A 25,361-nucleotide genomic window follows, 5' to 3' on the forward strand; every position below is an offset into this window, starting at 1 on the left:
ACATGTTGTTGAAACCTACCATCATACACATGTTGTTGAAACCTACCATCATACACATGTTGTTGAAACCTACCATCATACACATGTTGTTGAAACCTACCATCATACACATGTTGTTGAAACCTACCATCATACACATGTTGTTGAAACCTACCATCAAACACATGTTGTTGAAACCTACCATCATACACATGTTGAATACTACCATCAAACACATGTTGTTGAAACCTACCATCATACACATGTTGAATACTACCATCAAAAACATGTTGAATACTACCATCAAACACATGTTGTTGAAACCTACCATCAAACACATGCTGTTGAAACCTACCATCATACACATGTTGAATACTACCATCAAAAACATGTTGAATACTACCATCAAACACATGTTGTTGAAACCTACCATCAAACACATGTTGAATACTACCATCAAAAACATGTTGAATACTACCATCAAACACATGTTGTTGAAACCTACCATCATACACCTGTTGAATACTACCATCAAAAACATGTTGAATACTACCATCAAACACAAGTTGTTGAAACCTACCATCAAACACATGTTGTTGAAACCTACCATCATACACATGTTGAATACTACCATCAAACACATGTTGTTGAAACCTACCATCATACACATGTTGAATACTACCATCATACACATGTTGAATACTACCATCAAACACATGTTGTTGAAACCTACCATCATACACATGTTGAATACTACCATCAAACACAAGTTGAATACTACCATCAAACACATGTTGAATACTACCATCAAACACATGTTGAATACTTGCTGCCATCAAACATACACTACACTCTCCTGGACCAACAGATGTGGACACTAGATCATCCAACATCTCATTCAGAAATCATTGCTCATTACATATGGGAAGTTTCCACTAGATGTGGAACATTGCTATAACAGCCTCCACTCTTCTGGGAAGGCTTTCCACTAGATGTAGGAACATTGCTGCTATAACAGCCTCCACTCTTCTGGGAAGGCTTTCCACTAGATGTAGGAACATTGCTGCTATAACAGCCTCCACTCTTCTGGGAAGGCTTTCCACTAGATGTTGGAACATTGCTGCTATAACAGCCTCCACTCTTCTGGGAAGGCTTTCCACTAGATGTAGGAACATTGCTGCTATAACAGCCTCCACTCTTCTGGGAAGGCTTTCCACTAGATGTTGGAACATTGCTGCTATAACAGCCTCCACTCTTCTGGGAAGGCTTTCCACTAGATGTAGGAACATTGCTGCGGGGACTTGCTTCCATTCTTCCATTCAGCCACAATTCACCCCGAAGGTGTTAGATGGGGTTAAGGTCAGGGCTCTTTGCAGGCCAGTCAAGTTCTTCCACACAGACCGACAACCCGTTTTTGTATGGACCTCGCTTTGTGCATGCTGAAACAGGAAAGGGCCTTCCCCAAACTGTCGGCACAAAGTTGACAGCACAGAATCGTCTAGAATGTCATTGTATGCTGCAGCGTTAAGATTTCCCTTCACTGGAACTAAGGTGCCCGAACCATGAAAAACAGCCCCAGACCATTATTCCTCCTCCACCAAACTTTACAGTTGGCACTATGTAGTCGGGCAGGAAGCGTTCTCCTGGAATACGCTAAACCCAGATTCGTCCGTCGGACTGCCAGATGGTGAAGTGTGATTCATCGCTCCAGAGTCCAATGGCGGCGAGCTTTACACCACTCCAGTCGACGCTCGGCATTGAGCATGGTGATCTTAGGCTTGTGTGCGGCTGCTCTGCCATGGAAACCCATTTCATGAAGCTCCCGACTAACAGTTATTGTGCTGATGTCCGTTCTGTGAGCTTGTGTGGCCTACCACTTCGCGGCTGAGCCGTTGTTGCTCCTTGACGTTTCCACTTCACAATAACAGCACTTACAGTTGACCGGGCTGCTCTACCAGGGCAGAAATTTGATGAACTGACTTGTTGGAAAGGTGGCATCCTATGACGGTGTTGCGTTGAAAGTCACTGAGCTCTTCAGTCAGGCCATTCTACTGCCAATGTTTGTCTATGGAGATTGCATGGTGGTGTGCTGGATTCGATCCACTTATCAGCAGTGGGCTGAAATAGAACCCACTAATTAGAAGGGTGTCCACATACATATACACTCCCGAGTGGAGCAGCAGCCTGAGACACTGCATCTCAGTGCAAGAGGCGTCACTGCAGTCCTTGGTTCGAAACCAGGCTGTTTCACATCCGGCCGTGATTGGGAGTCTCATAGGGCGGCCGCACAGCGTCGTCCTGGTTTGGCCAGGGTAGGCCGTCATTGTAATGAAGAATTTGTTCTTAAATGACTTGTTAAACAAAAGGTTAAATGTAAAATATATAAAATAATGTGATGGAGAAACTGACCTTAAAGTAGATGTTGGGTTTGGAGCGGTTGAGTCTGATGCCGACGGACTCCAACTCCTTCTCCAGGAGTTTCCTGAGGAGACAGACCACACTAACTAACTGACCTGGGGAGACAGACAGAACACACTAACTAACTGACCTGGGGAGACAGACAGAACACACTAACTAACTGACCTGAGGAGACAGACAGAACACACTAACTAACTGACAGACAGAACACACTGACCTGGGGAGACAGACAGAACACACTAACTAACTGACCTGGGGAGACAGACAGAACACACTAACTAACTGACCTGGGGAGACAGACAGAACACACTAACTAACTGACCTGGGGAGACAGACAGAACACACTAACTAACTGACCCTGGGGAGACAGACAGAACACACTAACTAACTGACCTGGGGAGACAGACAGAACACACTAACTAACTGACCTGGGGAGACAGACAGAACACACTAACTAACTGACCTGGGGAGACAGACAGAACACACTAACTAACTGACCTGGGGAGACAGACAGAACACACAAACTAACTGACCTGGGGAGACAGACAGAACACACTAACTAACTGACCTGGGGAGACAGACAGAACACACTAACTAACTGACCTGGGGAGACAGACAGAACACACTAACTAACTGACCTGGGGAGACAGACAGAACACACTAACTAACTGACCTGACAGAACACACTAACTAACTGGGAGACAGACAGAACACACTAACTAACTGACCTGGGGAGACAGACAGAACACACTAACTAACTGACCTGGGGAGACAGACAGAACACACTAACTAACTGACCTGGGGAGACAGACAGAACACACTAACTAACTGACCTGGGGAGACAGACAGAACACACTAACTAACTAACTGACCTGGGGAGACAGACAGAACACACTAACTAACTGACCTGGGGAGACAGACAGAACACACTAACTAACTGACCTGGGGAGACAGACAGAACACACTAACTAACTGACCTGGGGAGACAGAACACACTAACTAACTGACCTGGGGAGACAGACAGAACACACTAACTAACTGACCTGGGGAGACAGACAGAACACACTAACTAACTGACCTGAGGAGACAGACAGAACACACTAACTAACTGACCTGGGGAGACAGACAGAACACACTAACTAACTGACCTGGGGAGACAGACAGAACACACTAACTAACTGACCTGGGGAGACAGACAGAACACAATAACTAACTGACCTGGGGAGACAGACAGAACACACTAACTAACTGACCTGAGGAGACAGACAGAACACACTAACTAACTGACCTGGGGAGACAGACAGAACACACTAACTAACTGACCTGGGGAGACAGACAGAACACACTAACTAACTGACCTGAGGAGACAGACAGAACACACTAACTAACTGACCTGGGGAGACAGACAGAACACACTAACTAACTAACTGACCTGAGGAGACAGACAGAACACACTAACTAACTGACCTGGGGAGACAGACAGAACACACTAACTAACTGACCTGGGAGACAGACAGAACACACTAACTAACTGACCTGGGGAGACAGACAGAACACACTAACTAACTGACCTGGGGAGACAGACAGAACACACTAACTAACTGACCTGGGGAGACAGACAGAACACACTAACTAACTGACCTGGGGAGACAGACAGAACACACTAACTAACTGACCTGGGGAGACAGACAGAACACACTAACTAACTGACCTGGGGAGACAGACAGAACACACTAACTAACTGACCTGGGGAGACAGACAGAACACACTAACTAACTGACCTGGGGAGACAGACAGAACACACTAACTAACTGACCTGGGGAGACAGACAGAACACACTAACTAACTGACCTGGGGAGACAGACAGAACACACTAACTAACTGACCTGGGGAGACAGACAGAACACACTAACTAACTAACTGACCTGGGGAGACAGACAGAACACACTAACTAACTGACCTGGGGAGACAGACAGAACACACTAACTAACTGACCTGGGGAGACAGACAGAACACACTAACTAACTGACCTAGGGAGACAGACAGAACACACTAACTAACTGACCTAGGGAGACAGACAGACCACACTAACTAACTGACCTGGGGAGACAGACAGAACACACTAACTAACTGACCTGGGGAGACAGACAGACCACACTAACTAACTAACCTGGGGAGACAGACAGAACACACTAACTAACTAACTGACCTGGGGAGACAGACAGAACACACTAACTAACTGACCTGGGGAGACAGACAGAACACACTAACTAACTGACCTAGGGGAGACAGACAGAACACACTAACTAACTGACCTGGGGAGACAGACAGAACACACTAACTAACTGACCTGGGGAGACAGACAGAACACACTAACTAACTGACCTGGGGAGACAGACAGAACACACTAACTAACTGACCTGGGGAGACAGACAGAACACACTAACTAACTAACTGACCTGGGGAGACAGACAGAACACACTAACTAACTAACTGACCTGGGGAGACAGACAGAACACACTAACTAACTCACCGGCGGTGGGAGACAGACAGAACACACTAACTAACTGACCTGGGGAGACAGACAGAACACACTAACTAACTGACCTGGGAGACAGACAGAACACACTAACTAACTGACCTGGGGAGACAGACAGAACACACTAACTAACTGACCTGGGGAGACAGACAGAACACACTAACTGACCTGGGGAGACAGACAGAACACACTAACTAACTAACTGACCTGGGGAGACAGACAGAACACACTAACTAACTGACCTGGGGAGACAGACAGAACACACTAACTAACTGACCTGGGGAGACAGACAGAACACACTAACTAACTAACTGACCTGGGGAGACAGACAGAACACACTAACTAACTGACCTGGGGAGACAGACAGAACACACTAACTAACTGACCTGGGGAGACAGACAGAACACACTAACTAACTAACTGACCTGAGGAGACAGACAGAACACACTAACTAACTGACCTGGGGAGACAGACAGAACACACTAACTAACCTGGGGAGACAGACAGAACACACTAACTAACTGACCTGGGGAGACAGACAGAACACACTAACTAACTGACCTGAGGAGACAGAACACACTAACTAACTGACCTGGGGAGACAGACAGAACACACTAACTAACTGACCTGGGGAGACAGACAGAACACACTAACTAACTGACCTGAGGAGACAGACAGAACACACTAACTAACTAACTGACCTGGGGAGACAGACAGAACACACTAACTAACTAACTGACCTGAGGAGACAGACAGAACACACTAACTAACTAACTGACCTGAGGAGACAGACAGAACACACTAACTAACTAACTGACCTGGGGAGACAGACAGAACACACTAACTAACTGACCTGGGGAGACAGACAGAACACACTAACTAACTGACCTGGGGAGACAGACAGAACACACTAACTAACTAACTGACCTGGGGAGACAGACAGAACACACTAACTAACTAACTGACCTGGGGAGACAGACAGAACACACTAACTAACTAACTGACCTGGGGAGACAGACAGAACACACTAACTAACTGACCTGGGGAGACAGACAGAACACACTAACTAACTGACCTGGGGAGACAGACAGAACACACTAACTAACTGACCTGGGGAGACAGACAGAACACACTAACTAACTGACCTGGGGAGACAGACAGAACACACTAACTAACTGACCTGGGGAGACAGACAGAACACACTAACTAACTGACCTGGGGAGACAGACAGAACACACTAACTAACTAACTGACCTGGGGAGACAGACAGAACACACTAACTAACTGACTGACCTGGGGAGACAGACAGAACACACTAACTAACTGACCTGGGGAGACAGACAGAACACACTAACTAACTAACCTGGGGAGACAGACAGAACACACTAACTAACTGACCTGGGGAGACAGACAGAACACACTAACTAACTGACCTGGGGAGACAGACAGAACACACTAACTAACTGACCTGGGGAGACAGACAGAACACACTAACTAACTGACCTGAGGAGACAGACAGAACACACTAACTAACCAGGTGGGACAGACAGAACACACTAACTAACTGACCTGGGGAGACAGACAGAACACACTAACTAACTGACCTGGGGAGACAGACAGAACACACTAACTAACTGACCTGGGGAGACAGACAGAACACACTAACTAACTGACCTGGGGAGACAGACAGAACACACTAACTAACTGACCTGGGGAGACAGACAGAACACACTAACTAACTGACCTGGGGAGACAGACAGAACACACTAACTAACTGACCTGGGGAGACAGACAGAACACACTAACTAACTGACCTGAGGAGACAGACAGAACACTGACCTAACTAACTAACTGACCTGGGGAGACAGACAGAACACACTAACTAACTGACCTGAGGAGACAGACAGAACACACTAACTAACTGACCTGGGGAGACAGACAGAACACACTAACTAACTGACCTGGGGAGACAGACAGAACACACTAACTAACTGACCTGGGGAGACAGACAGAACACACTAACTAACTAACTGACCTGGGGAGACAGACAGAACACACTAACTAACTGACCTGAGGAGACAGACAGAACACACTAACTAACTGACCTGGGAGACAGACAGAACACACTAACTAACTGACCTGGGGAGACAGACAGAACACACTAACTAACTGACCTGGGGAGACAGACAGAACACACTAACTAACTGACCTGGGGAGACAGACAGAACACACTAACTAACTAACTGACCTGGGGAGACAGACAGAACACACTAACTAACTGACCTGGGGAGACAGACAGAACACACTAACTAACTGACCTGGGGAGACAGACAGAACACACTAACTAACTGACCTGGGGAGACAGACAGAACACACTAACTAACTAACTGACCTGGGGAGACAGACAGAACACACTAACTAACTGACCTAACTGACCTGACCTGGGAGACAGACAGAACACACTAACTAACTGACCTGGGGAGACAGACAGAACACACTAACTAACTGACCTGGGGAGACAGACAGAACACACTAACTAACTGACCTGGGGAGACAGACAGAACACACTAACTAACTGACCTGGGGAGACAGACAGAACACACTAACTAACTAACTGACCTGAGGAGACAGACAGAACACACTAACTAACTAACTGACCTGGGGAGACAGACAGAACACACTAACTAACTGACCTGGGGAGACAGACAGAACACACTAACTAACTGACCTGGGGAGACAGACAGAACACACTAACTAACTGACCTGAGGAGACAGACAGAACACACTAACTAACTGACCTGGGGAGACAGACAGAACACACTAACTAACTGACCTGGGGAGACAGACAGAACACACTAACTAACTAACTGACCTGGGGAGACAGACAGAACACACTAACTAACTGACCTGGGGAGACAGACAGAACACACTAACTAACTGACCTGGGGAGACAGACAGAACACACTAACTAACTGACCTGGGGAGACAGACAGAACACACTAACTAACTGACCTGGGGAGACAGACAGAACACACTAACTAACTGACCTGGGGAGACAGACAGAACACACTAACTAACTGACCTGGGGAGACAGACAGAACACACTAACTAACTGACCTGGGGAGACAGACAGAACACACTGACCTGGGGAGACAGACAGAACACACTAACTAACTGACCTGGGGAGACAGACAGAACACACTAACTAACTGACCTGGGGAGACAGACAGAACACACTAACTAACTGACCTGGGGAGACAGACAGAACACACTAACTAACTAACTGACCTGGGGAGACAGACAGAACACACTAACTAACTGACTGACCTGGGGAGACAGACAGAACACACTAACTAACTGACCTGGGGAGACAGACAGAACACACTAACTAACTAACCTGGGGAGACAGACAGAACACACTAACTAACTGACCTGGGGAGACAGACAGAACACACTAACTAACTGACCTGGGGAGACAGACAGAACACACTAACTAACTGACCTGGGGAGACAGACAGAACACACTAACTAACTGACCTGGGGAGACAGACAGAACACACTAACTAACTGACCTGGGAGACAGACAGAACACACTAACTAACTGACCTGGGGAGACAGACAGAACACACTAACTAACTGACCTGGGGAGACAGACAGAACACACTAACTAACTGACCTGGGGAGACAGACAGAACACACTAACTAACTGACCTGGGGAGACAGACAGAACACACTAACTAACTGACCTGGGGAGACAGACAGAACACACTAACTAACTGACCTGGGGAGACAGACAGAACACACTAACTAACTGACCTGGGAGACAGACAGAACACACTAACTAACTGACCTGGGGAGACAGACAGAACACACTAACTAACTAACTGACCTGGGGAGACAGACAGAACACACTAACTAACTGACCTGGGGAGACAGACAGAACACACTAACTAACTGACCTGGGGAGACAGACAGAACACACTAACTAACTGACCTGGGGAGACAGACAGAACACACTAACTAACTGACCTGGGGAGACAGACAGAACACACTAACTAACTGACCTGGGGAGACAGACAGAACACACTAACTAACTGACCTGGGGAGACAGACAGAACACACTAACTAACTAACTGACCTGGGGAGACAGACAGAACACACTAACTAACTGACCTGAGGGAGACAGACAGAACACACTAACTAACTGACCTGGGGAGGAGACAGACAGAACACACTAACTAACTGACCTGGGGAGACAGACAGAACACACTAACTAACTGACCTGGGGAGACAGACAGAACACACTAACTAACTGACCTGGGGAGACAGACAGAACACAACTAACTGAACAGACAGAACACACTAACTGACCTGGGGAGACAGACAGAACACACTAACTAACTGACCTGGGGAGACAGACAGAACACACTAACTAACTGACCTGGGGAGACAGACAGAACACACTAACTAACTGACCTGGGGAGACAGACAGAACACACTAACTAACTAACTGACCTGGGGAGACAGACAGAACACACTAACTAACTAACTGACCTGGGGAGACAGACAGAACACACTAACTAACTGACCTGGGGAGACAGACAGAACACACTAACTAACTGACCTGGGGAGACAGACAGAACACACTAACTAACTGACCTGGGGAGACAGACAGAACACACTAACTAACTGACCTGGGGAGACAGACAGAACACACTAACTAACTAACTGACCTGGGGAGACAGACAGAACACACTAACTAACTAACTGACCTGGGGAGACAGACAGAACACACTAACTAACTGACCTGGGGAGACAGACAGAACACACTAACTAACTGACCTGGGGAGACAGACAGAACACACTAACTAACTGACCTGGGGAGACAGAACACACTAACTAACTGACCTGGGGAGACAGACAGAACACACTAACTGACCTGGGGAGACAGACAGAACACACTAACTAACTGACCTGGGGAGACAGACAGAACACACTAACTAACTGACCTGGGGAGACAGACAGACAGAACACACTAAACACACTAACTAACTGACCTGGGGAGACAGACAGAACACACTAACTAACTGACCTGGGGAGACAGACAGAACACACTAACTAACTGACCTGGGGAGACAGACAGAACACACTAACTAACTAACTGACCTGGGGAGACAGACAGAACACACTAACTAACTGACCTGGGGAGACAGACAGAACACACTAACTAACTGACCTGGGGAGACAGACAGAACACACTAACTAACTGACCTGGGGAGACAGACAGAACACACTAACTAACTAACTGACCTGGGGAGACAGACAGAACACACTAACTAACTGACCTGGGGAGACAGACAGAACACACTAACTAACTGACCTGGGGAGACAGACAGAACACACTAACTAACTGACCTGGGGAGACAGACAGAACACACTAACTAACTAACTGACCTGGGGAGACAGACAGAACACACTAACTAACTGACCTGGGGAGACAGACAGAACACACTAACTAACTGACCTGGGGAGACAGACAGAACACACTAACTAACTGACCTGGGGAGACAGACAGAACACACTAACAGACAGAACACACTAACTAACTGACCTGGGGAGACAGACAGAACACACTAACTAACTGACCTGGGGAGACAGACAGAACACACTAACTAACTGACCTGGGGAGACAGACAGAACACACTAACTAACTGACCTGGGGAGACAGACAGAACACACTAACTAACTGACCTGGGGAGACAGACAGAACAGACTAACTAACTGACCTGGGGAGACAGACAGAACACACTAACTAACTGACCTGGGGAGACAGACAGAACACACTAACTAACTGACCTGGGGAGACAGACAGAACACACTAACTAACTGACCTGGGGAGACAGACAGAACACACTAACTAACTGACCTGGGGAGACAGACAGAACACACTAACTAACTGACCTGGGGAGACAGACAGAACACACTAACTAACTGACCTGGGGAGACAGACAGAACACACTAACTAACTGACCTGGGGAGACAGACAGAACACACTAACTAACTGACCTGGGGAGACAGACAGAACACACTAACTAACTGACCTGGGGAGACAGACAGAACACACACTAACTAACTGACCTGGGGAGACAGACAGAACACACTAACTAACTGACCTGGGGAGACAGACAGAACACACTAACTAACTGACCTGGGGAGACAGACAGAACACACTAACTAACTGACCTGGGGAGACAGACAGAACACACTAACTAACTGACCTGGGGAGACAGACAGAACACACTAACTAACTGACCTGGGGAGACAGACAGAACACACTCACTAACTAACTGACCTGGGGAGACAGACAGACCACACTAACTAACTGACCTGGGGAGACAGACAGAACACACTAACTAACTGACCTGGGGAGACAGACAGAACACACTAACTAACTGACCTGGGGAGACAGACAGAACACACTAACTAACTGACCTGGGGAGACAGACAGAACACACTAACTAACTGACCTGGGGAGACAGACAGAACACACTAACTAACTGACCTGGGGAGACAGACAGAACACACTAACTAACTGACCTGGGGAGACAGACAGAACACACTAACTAACTGACCTGGGGAGACAGACAGAACACACTAACTAACTGACCTGGGGAGACAGACAGAACACACTAACTAACTGACCTGGGAGACAGACAGAACACACTAACTAACTGACCTGGGAGACAGACAGAACACACTAACTAACTGACCTAGGGGAGACAGACAGAACACACTAACTAACTGACCTGGGGAGACAGACAGAACACACTAACTAACTGACCTGGGGAGACAGACAGAACACACTAACTAACTGACCTGGGGAGACAGACAGAACACACTAACTAACTGACCTGGGGAGACAGACAGAACACACTAACTAACTGACCTGGGGAGACAGACAGAACACACTAACTAACTGACCTGGGGGAGACAGACAGAACACACTAACTAACTGACCTGGGGAGACAGACAGAACACACTAACTAACTGACCTGGGGAGACAGACAGAACACACTAACTAACTGACCTGGGGAGACAGAAAGAACACACTAACTAACTGACCTGGGGAGACAGACAGAACACACTAACTAACTAACCTGGGGAGACAGACAGAACACACTAACTAACTAACTGACCTGGGGAGACAGACAGAACACACTAACTAACTGACCTGGGGAGACAGACAGAACACACTAACTAACTGACCTAGGGAGACAGACAGAACACACTAACTAACTGACCTGGGGAGACAGACAGAACACACTAACTAACTGACCTAGGGAGACAGACAGAACACACTAACTAACTGACCTGGGAGACAGACAGAACACACTAACTAACTGACTGACCTGGGGAGACAGACAGAACACACTAACTAACTGACCTGGGGAGACAGACAGAACACACTAACTAACTGACCTGGGGAGACAGACAGAACACACTAACTAACTGACCTGGGGAGACAGACAGAACACACTAACTAACTAACTGACCTGGGGAGACAGACAGAACACACTAACTAACTGACCTGGGGAGACAGACAGAACACACTAACTAACTAACTGACCTGGGGAGACAGACAGAACACACTAACTAACTGACCTGGGGAGACAGACAGAACACACTAACTAACTGACCTGGGGAGACAGACAGAACACACTAACTAACTGACCTGGGAGACAGACAGAACACACTAACTAACTGACCTGGGGAGACAGACAGAACACACTAACTAACTGACCTGGGGAGACAGACAGAACACACTAACTAACTGACCTGGGGAGACAGACAGAACACACTAACTAACTGACCTGGGGAGACAGACAGAACACACTAACTAACTGACCTGGGGAGACAGACAGAACACACTAACTAACTGACCTGGGGAGACAGACAGAACACACTAACTAACTGACCTGGGGAGACAGACAGAACACACTAACTAACTGACCTGGGGAGACAGACAGAACACAATAACTAACTGACCTGGGGAGACAGACAGAACACAATAACTAACTGACCTGGGGAGACAGACAGAACACACTAACTAACTGACCTGGGGAGACAGACAGAACACACTAACTAACTAACATGACCTGGGAGACAGACAGAACACACTAACTAACTGACCTGGGGAGACAGACAGAACACACTAACTAACTGACCTGGGGAGACAGACAGAACACACTAACTAACTAACTGACCTGGGGAGACAGACAGAACACACTAACTAACTGACCTGGGGAGACAGACAGAACACACTAACTAACTGACCTGGGGAGACAGACAGAACACACTAACTAACTGACCTGGGGAGACAGACAGAACACACTAACTAACTGACCTGGGGAGACAGACAGAACACACTAACTAACTGACCTGGGGAGACAGACAGAACACACTAACTAACTGACCTGGGGAGACAGACAGAACACACTAACTAACTGACCTGAGGAGACAGACAGAACACACTAACTAACTGACCTGGGGAGACAGACAGAACACACTAACTAACTGACCTGGGGAGACAGACAGAACACACTAACTAACTGACCTGGGGAGACAGACAGAACACACTAACTAACTAACCTGGGGAGACAGACAGAACACACTAACTAACTGACCTGGGGAGACAGACAGAACACACTAACTAACTAACTGACCTGGAGAGACAGACAGAACACACTAACTAACTGACCTGGGGAGACAGACAGAACACACTAACTAACTGACCTGGGGAGACAGACAGAACACACTAACTAACTGACCTGGGGAGACAGACAGAACACACTAACTAACTGACCTGGGGAGACAGACAGAACACACTAACTAACTGACCTGGGGAGACAGACAGAACACACTAACTAACTGACCTAACTAACTGGGGAGACAGACAGAACACACTAACTAACTGACCTGGGGAGACAGACAGAACACACTAACTAACTGACCTGGGGAGACAGACAGAACACACTAACTAACTGACCTGGGGAGACAGACAGAACACACTAACTAACTGACCTGGGGAGACAGACAGAACACACTAACTAACTGACCTGGGGAGACAGACAGAACACACTAACTAACTGACCTGGGGAGACAGACAGAACACACTAACTAACTGACCTGGGGAGACAGACAGAACACACTAACTAACTGACCTGGGGAGACAGACAGAACACACTAACTAACTGACCTGGGGAGACAGACAGAACACACTAACTAACTGACCTGGGGAGACAGACAGAACACACTAACTAACTGACCTGGGGAGACAGACAGAACACACTAACTAACTGACCTGGGGAGACAGACAGAACACACTAACTAACTGACCTGGGGACAGACAGAACACACTAACTAACTGACCTGGGGAGACAGACAGAACCCACTAACTAACTAACTGACCTGGGGAGACAGACAGAACACACTAACTAACTAACTGACCTGGGGAGACAGACAGAACACACTAACTAACTAACTGACCTGGGGAGACAGACAGAACACACTAACTAACTGACCTGAGGAGACAGACAGAACACACTAACTAACTGACCTGGGGAGACAGACAGAACACACTAACTAACTGACCTGGGGAGACAGACAGAACACACTAACTAACTGACCTGGGGAGACAGACAGAACACACTAACTAACTGACCTGGGGAGACAGACAGAACACACTAACTAACTAACTGACCTGGGGAGACAGACAGAACACACTAACTAACTGACCTGGGGAGACAGACAGAACACACTAACTAACTGACTGACCTGGGGAGACAGACAGAACACACTAACTAACTGACCTGGGGAGACAGACAGAACACACTAACTAACTGACCTGGGGAGACAGACAGAACACACTAACTAACTGACCTGGGGAGACAGACAGAACACACTAACTAACTGACCTGGGGAGACAGACAGAACACACTAACTAACTGACCTGGGGAGACAGACAGAACACACTAACTAACTGACCTGGGGAGACAGACAGAACACACTAACTAACTGACCTGGGGAGACAGACAGAACACACTAACTAACTGACCTAGGGAGACAGACAGAACACACTAACTAACTGACCTGGGGAGACAGACAGAACACAATAACTAACTAACTAACCAACAAGCTGGGACAGACAGAACACACTAACTAACCAACCAGCTGGGACAGACAGAACACACTAACTAACCAACCAGCTGGGACAGACAGAACACACTAACTAACCAACCAGCTGGGACAGACAGAACACACTAACTAACCAGGTGGGAAAGACAGAACACACTAACTAGCCAACCAGCTGGGACAGACAGAACACACTAACTAACCAACCAGCTGGGACAGACAGAACACACTAACTAACCAGGTGGGACAGACAGAACACACTAACTAACCAGCTGGGACAGACAGAACACACTGACTAACCAGGTGGGACAGACAGAACACATTAACTAACCAGCTGGGACAGACGGAACACATTAACTAACCAGCTGGGACAGACAGAACACACTGACTAACCAGGTGGGACAGACAGAACACATTAACTAACCAGCTGGGACAGACAGAACACATTAACTAACCAGCTGGGACAGACAGAACACACTGACTAACCAGGTGGGACAGACAGAACACACTGACTAACCAGGTGGGACAGACAGAACACACTGACTAACCAGGTGGGACAGACAGAACACATTAACTAACTAACCAGCTGGGACAGACTGAACACACTGACTAACCAGGTGGGACAGACAGAACACACTAACTAACCAGGTGGGACAGACAGAACACACTGACTAACCAGGTGGGACAGACAGAACACACTGACTAACCAGGTGGGACAGACAGAACACACTGACTAACCAGGTGGGACAGACAGAACACACTAACTAACCAGGTGGGACAGACAGAACACACTGACTAACCAGGTGGGACAGACAGAACACACTGACTAACCAGGTGGGACAGACAGAACACACTGACTAACCAGGTGGGACAGACAGAACAGACAGAACACACTGACTAACCAGGTGGGACAGACAGAACACACTGACTAACCAGGTGGGACAGACAGAACACACTGACTAACCAGGTGGGACAGACAGAACACACTGACTAACCAGGTGGGACAGACAGAACACACTAACTAACCAGGTGGGACAGACAGAACACATTAACTAACCAGGTGGGACAGACAGAACACACTGACTAACCAGGTGGGACAGACAGAACACACTGACTAACCAGGTGGGACAGACAGAACACACTGACTAACCAGGTGGGACAGACTGAACACATTAACTAACCAGGTGGGACAGACAGAACACACTGACTAACCAGGTGGGACAGACAGAACACACTGACTAACCAGGTGGGACAGACAGAACACACTGACTATCCAGGTGGGACAGACAGAACACATTAACTAACCAGGTGGGACAGACAGAACACATTAACTAACCAGGTGGGACAGACAGAACACACTGACTAACCAGGTGGGACAGACAGAACACACTAACCAGGTGGGACAGAACACATGACTAACCAGGTGGGACTAACCAGGTGGGACAGACAGAACACACTGACTAACCAGGTGGGACAGACTGAACACATTAACTAACCAGGTGGGACAGACAGAACACACTGACTAACCAGGTGGGACAGACAGAACAGTACAGGGAAACACACACTAGATGGTTTAGCAGTAACTAACTAGCTGCGAGTACTAACAACAGAACACACACCTCTGTACGTCTCCCTTGGTGGCGTCCAGCATCATGATGACCACATCTGCTGTCCTGGCAACAGCAATGACCTGCCGACCTCGACCCTTACCTACGAAACACACACACAGGTCAGAGGTCACCCAATCACTACAAAGAGTTCAAATCATCATCCTATCATAAAAGGCCTCTATATTAATAGCTCAGAGATAACACAGTGCTCTACATTAATAGCTCAGAGATAACACAGTGCTCTACATTAATAGCTCAGAGATAACACAGTGCTCTACATTAATAGCTCAGAGATAACACAGTGTTCTACATTAATAGCTCAGAGATAACACAGCGCTCTACGTTAATAGCTCAGAGATAACACAGTGTTCTACATTAATAGCTCAGAGATAACACAGTGTTCTACATTAATGGCTCAGAGATAACACAGTGCTCTACATTAATAGATAGGACACAACGTTCAGAAAGATAGAAATACGTTATGTAGAACAAACATGCCTCTCAGACATGTATAACAAGGCTCTACTTGTGTCATCTGTATCTGCAACGTTCAACACCGTTTGGATACTGAACGCGGCAGCAACCCCCTCCACAGTAGACAACCATCACGGTAACCAGTTACTGTACCTTGGGAAGCTCCTTCTATGATTCCTGGCAGATCCAGCAGCTGGATGTTGGCTCCATTATACTGCAGGACAACAGGATGGGTTAATATACACTACTGTCAGCTGGATGTTGGCTCCATTATACTGCAGGACAACAGGATGGGTCATTATACACTACTGTCAGCTGGATGTTGGCTCCATTATACTGCAGGATGGGTCATTATACACTACTGTCAGCTGGATGTTGGCTCCATTATACTGCAGGATGGGTCATTATACACTACTGTCAGCTGGATGTTGGCTCCATTATACTGCAGGACAACAGGATGGGTCATTATACACTACTGTCAGCTGGATGTTGGCTCCATTATACTGCAGGACAACAGGATGGGTTAATATACACTACTGTCAGCTGGATGTTGGCTCCATTATACTGCAGGACAACAGGATGGGTTAATATACACTACTGTCAGCTGGATGTTGGCTCCATTATACTGCAGGACAACAGGATGGGTTAATATACACTACTGTCAGCTGGATGTTGGCTCCATTATACTGCAGGACAACAGGATGGGTTAATATACACTACTGTCAGCTGGATGTTGGCTCCATTATACTGCAGGACAACAGGATGGGTTAATATACACTACTGTCAGCTGGATGTTGGCTCCATTATACTGCAGGACAACAGGATGGGTTAATATACACTACTGTCAGCTGGATGTTGGCTCCATTATACTGCAGGATGGGTTAATATACACTACTGTCAGCTGGATGTTGGCTCCATTATACTGCAGGACAACAGGATGGGTCATTATACACTACTGTCAGCTGGATGTTGGCTCCATTATATAGGACAACAGGATGGGTCATTATACACTACTGTCAGCTGGATGTTGGCTCCATTATACTGCAGGATGGGTCATTATACACTACTGTCAGCTGGATGTTGGCTCCATTATACTGCAGGATGGGTCATTATACACTACTGTCAGCTGGATGTTGGCTCCATTATACTGCAGGACAACAGGATGGGTCATTATACACTACTGTCAGCTGGATGTTGGCTCCATTATACTGAAGGACAACAGGATGGGTCATTATACACTACTGTCAGCTGGATGTTGGCTCCATTATACTGCAGGACAACAGGATGGGTTAATATACACTACTGTCAGCTGGATGTTGGCTCCATTATACTGCAGGACAACAGGATGTTGGGTTAATATACACTACTGTCAGCTGGATGTTGGCTCCATTATACTGCAGGACAACAGGATGGGTTAATATACACTACTGTCAGCTGGATGTTGGCTCCATTATACTGCAGGACAACAGGATGGGTTAATATACACTACTGTCAGCTGGATGTTGGCTCCATTATACTGCAGGACAACAGGATGGGTCATTATACACTACTGTCAGCTGGATGTTGGCTCCATTATACTGCAGGACAACAGGATGGGTTAATATACACTACTGTCAGCTGGATGTTGGCTCCATTATACTGCAGGACAACAGGATGGGTTAATATACACTACTGTCAGCTGGATGTTGGCTCCATTATACTGCAGGACAACAGGATGGGTCATTATACACTACTGTCAGCTGGATGTTGGCTCCATTATACTGCAGGACAACAGGATGGGTTATTATACACTACTGTCAGCTGGATGTTGGCTCCATTATACTGCAGGATGGGTCATTATACACTACTGTCAGCTGGATGTTGGCTCCATTATACAACAGGACAACAGGATGGGTTAATATACACTACTGTCAGCTGGATGTTGGCTCCATTATACTGCAGGACAACAGGATGGGTTAATATACACTACTGTCAGCTGGATGTTGGCTCCATTATACTGCAGGACAACAGGATGGGTCATTATACACTACTGTCAGCTGGATGTTGGCTCCATTATACTGCAGGACAACAGGATGGGTCATTATACACTACTGTCAGCTGGATGTTGGCTCCATTATACTGCAGGACAACAGGATGGGTTAATATACACTACTGTCAGCTGGATGTTGGCTCCATTATACTGCAGGACAACAGGATGGGTTAATATACACTACTGTCAGCTGGATGTTGGCTCCATTATACTGCAGGACAACAGGATGGGTTAATATACACTACTGTCAGCTGGATGTTGGCTCCATTATACTGCAGGACAACAGGATGGGTCATTATACACTACTGTCAGCTGGATGTTGGCTCCATTATACTGCAGGACAACAGGATGGGTCATTATACACTACTGTCAGCTGGATGTTGGCTCCATTATACTGAAGGACAACAGGATGGGTCATTATACACTACTGTCAGCTGGATGTTGGCTCCATTATACTGCAGGACAACAGGATGGGTTAATATACACTACTGTCAGCTGGATGTTGGCTCCATTATACTGCAGGACAACAGGATGGGTTAATATACACTACTGTCAGCTGGATGTTGGCTCCATTATACTGCAGGACAACAGGATGGGTTAATATACACTACTGTCAGCTGGATGTTGGCTCCATTATACTGCAGGACAACAGGATGGGTTAATATACACTACTGTCAGCTGGATGTTGGCTCCATTATACTGCAGGACAACAGGATGGGTCATTATACACTACTGTCAGCTGGATGTTGGCTCCATTATACTGCAGGACAACAGGATGGGTTAATATACACTACTGTCAGCTGGATGTTGGCTCCATTATACTGCAGGACAACAGGATGGGTTAATATACACTACTGTCAGCTGGATGTTGGCTCCATTATACTGCAGGACAACAGGATGGGTCATTATACACTACTGTCAGCTGGATGTTGGCTCCATTATACTGCAGGACAACAGGATGGGTTATTATACACTACTGTCAGCTGGATGTTGGCTCCATTATACTGCAGGATGGGTCATTATACACTACTGTCAGCTGGATGTTGGCTCCATTATACTGCAGGACAACAGGATGGGTTAATATACACTACTGTCAGCTGGATGTTGGCTCCATTATACTGCAGGACAACAGGATGGGTTAATATACACTACTGTCAGCTGGATGTTGGCTCCATTATACTGCAGGACAACAGGATGGGTCATTATACACTACTGTCAGCTGGATGTTGGCTCCATTATACTGCAGGACAACAGGATGGGTCATTATACACTACTGTCAGCTGGATGTTGGCTCCATTATACTGCAGGACAACAGAATGGGTTAATATACACTACTGTCAGCTGGATGTTGGCTCCATTATACTGCAGGACAACAGGATGGGTTAATATACACTACTGTCAGCTGGATGTTGGCTCCATTATACTGCAGGACAACAGGATGGGTTAATATACACTACTGTCAGCTGGATGTTGGCTCCATTATACTGCAGGACAACAGGATGGGTTAATATACACTACTGTCAGCTGGATGTTGGCTCCATTATACTGCAGGACAACAGGATGGGTTAATATACACTACTGTCAGCTGGATGTTGGCTCCATTATACTGCAGGACAACAGGATGGGTTAATATACACTACTGTCAGCTGGATGTTGGCTCCATTATACTGCAGGATGGGTCATTATACACTACTGTCAGCTGGATGTTGGCTCCATTATACTGCAGGACAACAGGATGGGTTAATATACACTACTGTCAGCTGGATGTTGGCTCCATTATACTGCAGGACAACAGGATGGGTTAATATACACTACTGTCAGCTGGATGTTGGCTCCATTATACTGCAGGACAACAGGATGGGTCATTATACACTACTGTCAGCTGGATGTTGGCTCCATTATACTGCAGGACAACAGGATGGGTTAATATACACTACTGTCAGCTGGATGTTGGCTCCATTATACTGCAGGACAACAGGATGGGTTAATATACACTACTGTCAGCTGGATGTTGGCTCCATTATACTGCAGGACAACAGGATGGGTCATTATACACTACTGTCAGCTGGATGTTGGCTCCATTATACTGCAGGACAACAGGATGGGTTAATATACACTACTGTCAGCTGGATGTTGGCTCCATTATACTGCAGGACAACAGGATGGGTTAATATACACTACTGTCAGCTGGATGTTGGCTCCATTATACTGCAGGACAACAGGATGGGTTAATATACACTACTGTCAGCTGGATGTTGGCTCCATTATACTGCAACAGGATGGGTCATTATACACTACTGTCAGCTGGATGTTGGCTCCATTATACTGCAGGACAACAGGATGGGTTAATATACACTACTGTCAGCTGGATGTTGGCTCCATTATACTGCAGGACAACAGGATGGGTTAATATACACTACTGTCAGCTGGATGTTGGCTCCATTATACTGCAGGACAACAGGATGGGTCATTATACACTACTGTCAGCTGGATGTTGGCTCCATTATACTGCAGGACAACAGGATGGGTTAATATACACTACTGTCAGCTGGATGTTGGCTCCATTATACTGCAGGACAACAGGATGGGTTAATATACACTACTGTCAGCTGGATGTTGGCTCCATTATACTGCAGGACAACAGGATGGATTAATATACACTACTGTCAGCTGGATGTTGGCTCCATTATACTGCAGGATGGGTCATTATACACTACTGTCAGCTGGATGTTGGCTCCATTATACTGCAGGACAACAGGATGGGTTAATATACACTACTGTCAGCTGGATGTTGGCTCCATTATACTGCAGGACAACAGGATGGGTTAATATACACTACTGTCAGCTGGATGTTGGCTCCATTATACTGCAGGACAACAGGATGGGTCATTATACACTACTGTCAGCTGGATGTTGGCTCCATTATACTGCAGGACAACAGGATGGGTTAATATACACTACTGTCAGCTGGATGTTGGCTCCATTATACTGCAGGACAACAGGATGGGTTAATATACACTACTGTCAGCTGGATGTTGGCTCCATTATACTGCAGGACAACAGGATGGGTCATTATACACTACTGTCAGCTGGATGTTGGCTCCATTATACTGCAGGACAACAGGATGGGTTAATATACACTACTGTCAGCTGGATGTTGGCTCCATTATACTGCAGGATGGGTCATTATACACTACTGTCAGCTGGATGTTGGCTCCATTATACTGCAGGACAACAGGATGGGTTAATATACACTACTGTCAGCTGGATGTTGGCTCCATTATACTGCAGGACAACAGGATGGGTTAATATACACTACTGTCAGCTGGATGTTGGCTCCATTATACTGCAGGATGGGTCATTATACACTACTGTCAGCTGGATGTTGGCTCCATTATACTGCAGGACAACAGGATGGGTTAATATACACTACTGTCAGCTGGATGTTGGCTCCATTATACTGCAGGACAACAGGATGGGTTAATATACACTACTGTCAGCTGGATGTTGGCTCCATTATACTGCAGGATGGGTCATTATACACTACTGTCAGCTGGATGTTGGCTCCATTATACTGCAGGACAACAGGATGGGTTAATATACACTACTGTCAGCTGGATGTTGGCTCCATTATACTGCAGGATGGGTCATTATACACTACTGTCAGCTGGATGTTGGCTCCATTATACTGCAGGACAACAGGATGGGTCATTATACACTACTGTCAGCTGGATGTTGGCTCCATTATACTGCAGGATGGGTCATTATACACTACTGTCAGCTGGATGTTGGCTCCATTATACTGCAGGACAACAGGATGGGTTAATATACACTACTGTCAGCTGGATGTTGGCTCCATTATACTGCAGGACAACAGGATGGGTCATTATACACTACTGTCAGCTGGATGTTGGCTCCATTATACTGCAGGACAACAGGATGGGTCATTATACACTACTGTCAGCTGGATGTTGGCTCCATTATACTGCAGGATGGGTCATTATACACTACTGTCAGCTGGATGTTGGCTCCATTATACTGCAGGATGGGTCATTATACACTACTGTCAGCTGGATGTTGGCTCCATTATACTGCAGGACAACAGGATGGGTTAATATACACTACTGTCAGCTGGATGTTGGCTCCATTATACTGCAGGACAACAGGATGGGTTAATATACACTACTGTCAGCTGGATGTTGGCTCCATTATACTGCAGGATGGGTCATTATACACTACTGTCAGCTGGATGTTGGCTCCATTATACAGCAGGACAACAGGATGGGTTAATATACACTACTGTCAGCTGGATGTTGGCTCCATTATACTGCAGGATGGGTCATTATACACTACTGTCAGCTGGATGTTGGCTCCATTATACTGCAGGATGGGCCATTATACACTACTGTCAGCTGGATGTTGGCTCCATTATACTGCAGGACAACAGGATGGGTTAATATACACTACTGTCAGCTGGATGTTGGCTCCATTATACTGCAGGACAACAGGATGGGTTAATATACACTACTGTCAGCTGGATGTTGGCTCCATTATACTGCAGGACAACAGGATGGGTCATTATACACTACTGTCAGCTGGATGTTGGCTCCATTATACTGCAGGACAACAGGATGGGTTAATATACACTACTGTCAGCTGGATGTTGGCTCCATTATACTGCAGGATGGGTCATTATACACTACTGTCAGCTGGATGTTGGCTCCATTATACTGCAGGACAACAGGATGGGTTAATATACACTACTGTCAGCTGGATGTTGGCTCCATTATACTGCAGGACAACAGGATGGGTCATTATACACTACTGTCAGCTGGATGTTGGCTCCATTATACTGCAGGACAACAGGATGGGTCATTATACACTACTGTCAGCTGGATGTTGGCTCCATTATACTGCAGGACAACAGGATGGGTCATTATACACTACTGTCAGCTGGATGTTGGCTCCATTATACTGCAGGACAACAGGATGGGTTAATATACACTACTGTCAGCTGGATGTTGGCTCCATTATACTGCAGGACAACAGGATGGGTTAATATACACTACTGTCAGCTGGATGTTGGCTCCATTATACTGCAGGACAACAGGATGGGTTAATATACACTACTGTCAGCTGGATGTTGGCTCCATTATACTGCAGGATGGGTCATTATACACTACTGTCAGCTGGATGTTGGCTCCATTATACTGCAGGACAACAGGATGGGTTAATATACACTACTGTCAGCTGGATGTTGGCTCCATTATACTGCAGGATGGGTCATTATACACTACTGTCAGCTGGATGTTGGCTCCATTATACTGCAGGACAACAGGATGGGTTAATATACACTACTGTCAGCTGGATGTTGGCTCCATTATACTGCAGGACAACAGGATGGGTTAATATACACTACTGTCAGCTGGATGTTGGCTCCATTATACTGCAGGACAACAGGATGGGTTAATATACACTACTGTCAGCTGGATGTTGGCTCCATTATACTGCAGGATGGGTCATTATACACTACTGTCAGCTGGATGTTGGCTCCATTATACTGCAGGACAACAGGATGGGTTAATATACACTACTGTCAGCTGGATGTTGGCTCCATTATACTGCAGGATGGGTCATTATACACTACTGTCAGCTGGATGTTGGCTCCATTATACTGCAGGACAACAGGATGGGTCATTATACACTACTGTCAGCTGGATGTTGGCTCCATTATACTGCAGGACAACAGGATGGGTCATTATACACTACTGTCAGCTGGATGTTGGCTCCATTATACTGCAGGACAACAGGATGGGTCATTATACACTACTGTCAGCTGGATGTTGGCTCCATTATACTGCAGGATGGGTCATTATACACTACTGTCAGCTGGATGTTGGCTCCATTATACTGCAGGACAACAGGATGGGTTAATATACACTACTGTCAGCTGGATGTTGGCTCCATTATACTGCAGGACAACAGGATGGGTCATTATACACTACTGTCAGCTGGATGTTGGCTCCATTATACTGCAGGACAACAGGATGGGTCATTATACACTACTGTCAGCTGGATGTTGGCTCCATTATACTGCAGGATGGGTCATTATACACTACTG

General features: G+C 46.5%; 1 protein-coding gene across 2 annotated transcripts in view; it reads right to left on the reverse strand.

Annotated features, from left to right (window-relative positions):
• The window catches only part of drg2 (developmentally regulated GTP binding protein 2), a 57,545-nt gene that overhangs the window by 12,370 nt on the left and 19,814 nt on the right, over positions 1–25,361 (reverse strand). For both annotated transcript variants that reach the window (XM_064962156.1, XM_064962155.1), the window contains exons 5-7: positions 17,365–17,425; positions 16,747–16,837; positions 2,389–2,461 (exon numbers count right to left, since the gene is read on the reverse strand). In XM_064962156.1, the coding sequence (XP_064818228.1) occupies positions 2,389–2,461; positions 16,747–16,837; positions 17,365–17,425 (225 nt within the window). The remainder of the gene's footprint in view (positions 1–2,388; positions 2,462–16,746; positions 16,838–17,364; positions 17,426–25,361) is intronic.

The sequence above is a fragment of the Oncorhynchus masou genome, unplaced genomic scaffold (assembly GCF_036934945.1).
Source record: "Oncorhynchus masou masou isolate Uvic2021 unplaced genomic scaffold, UVic_Omas_1.1 unplaced_scaffold_506, whole genome shotgun sequence".
NCBI classification, from domain to species: Eukaryota; Metazoa; Chordata; class Actinopteri; order Salmoniformes; family Salmonidae; genus Oncorhynchus; species Oncorhynchus masou.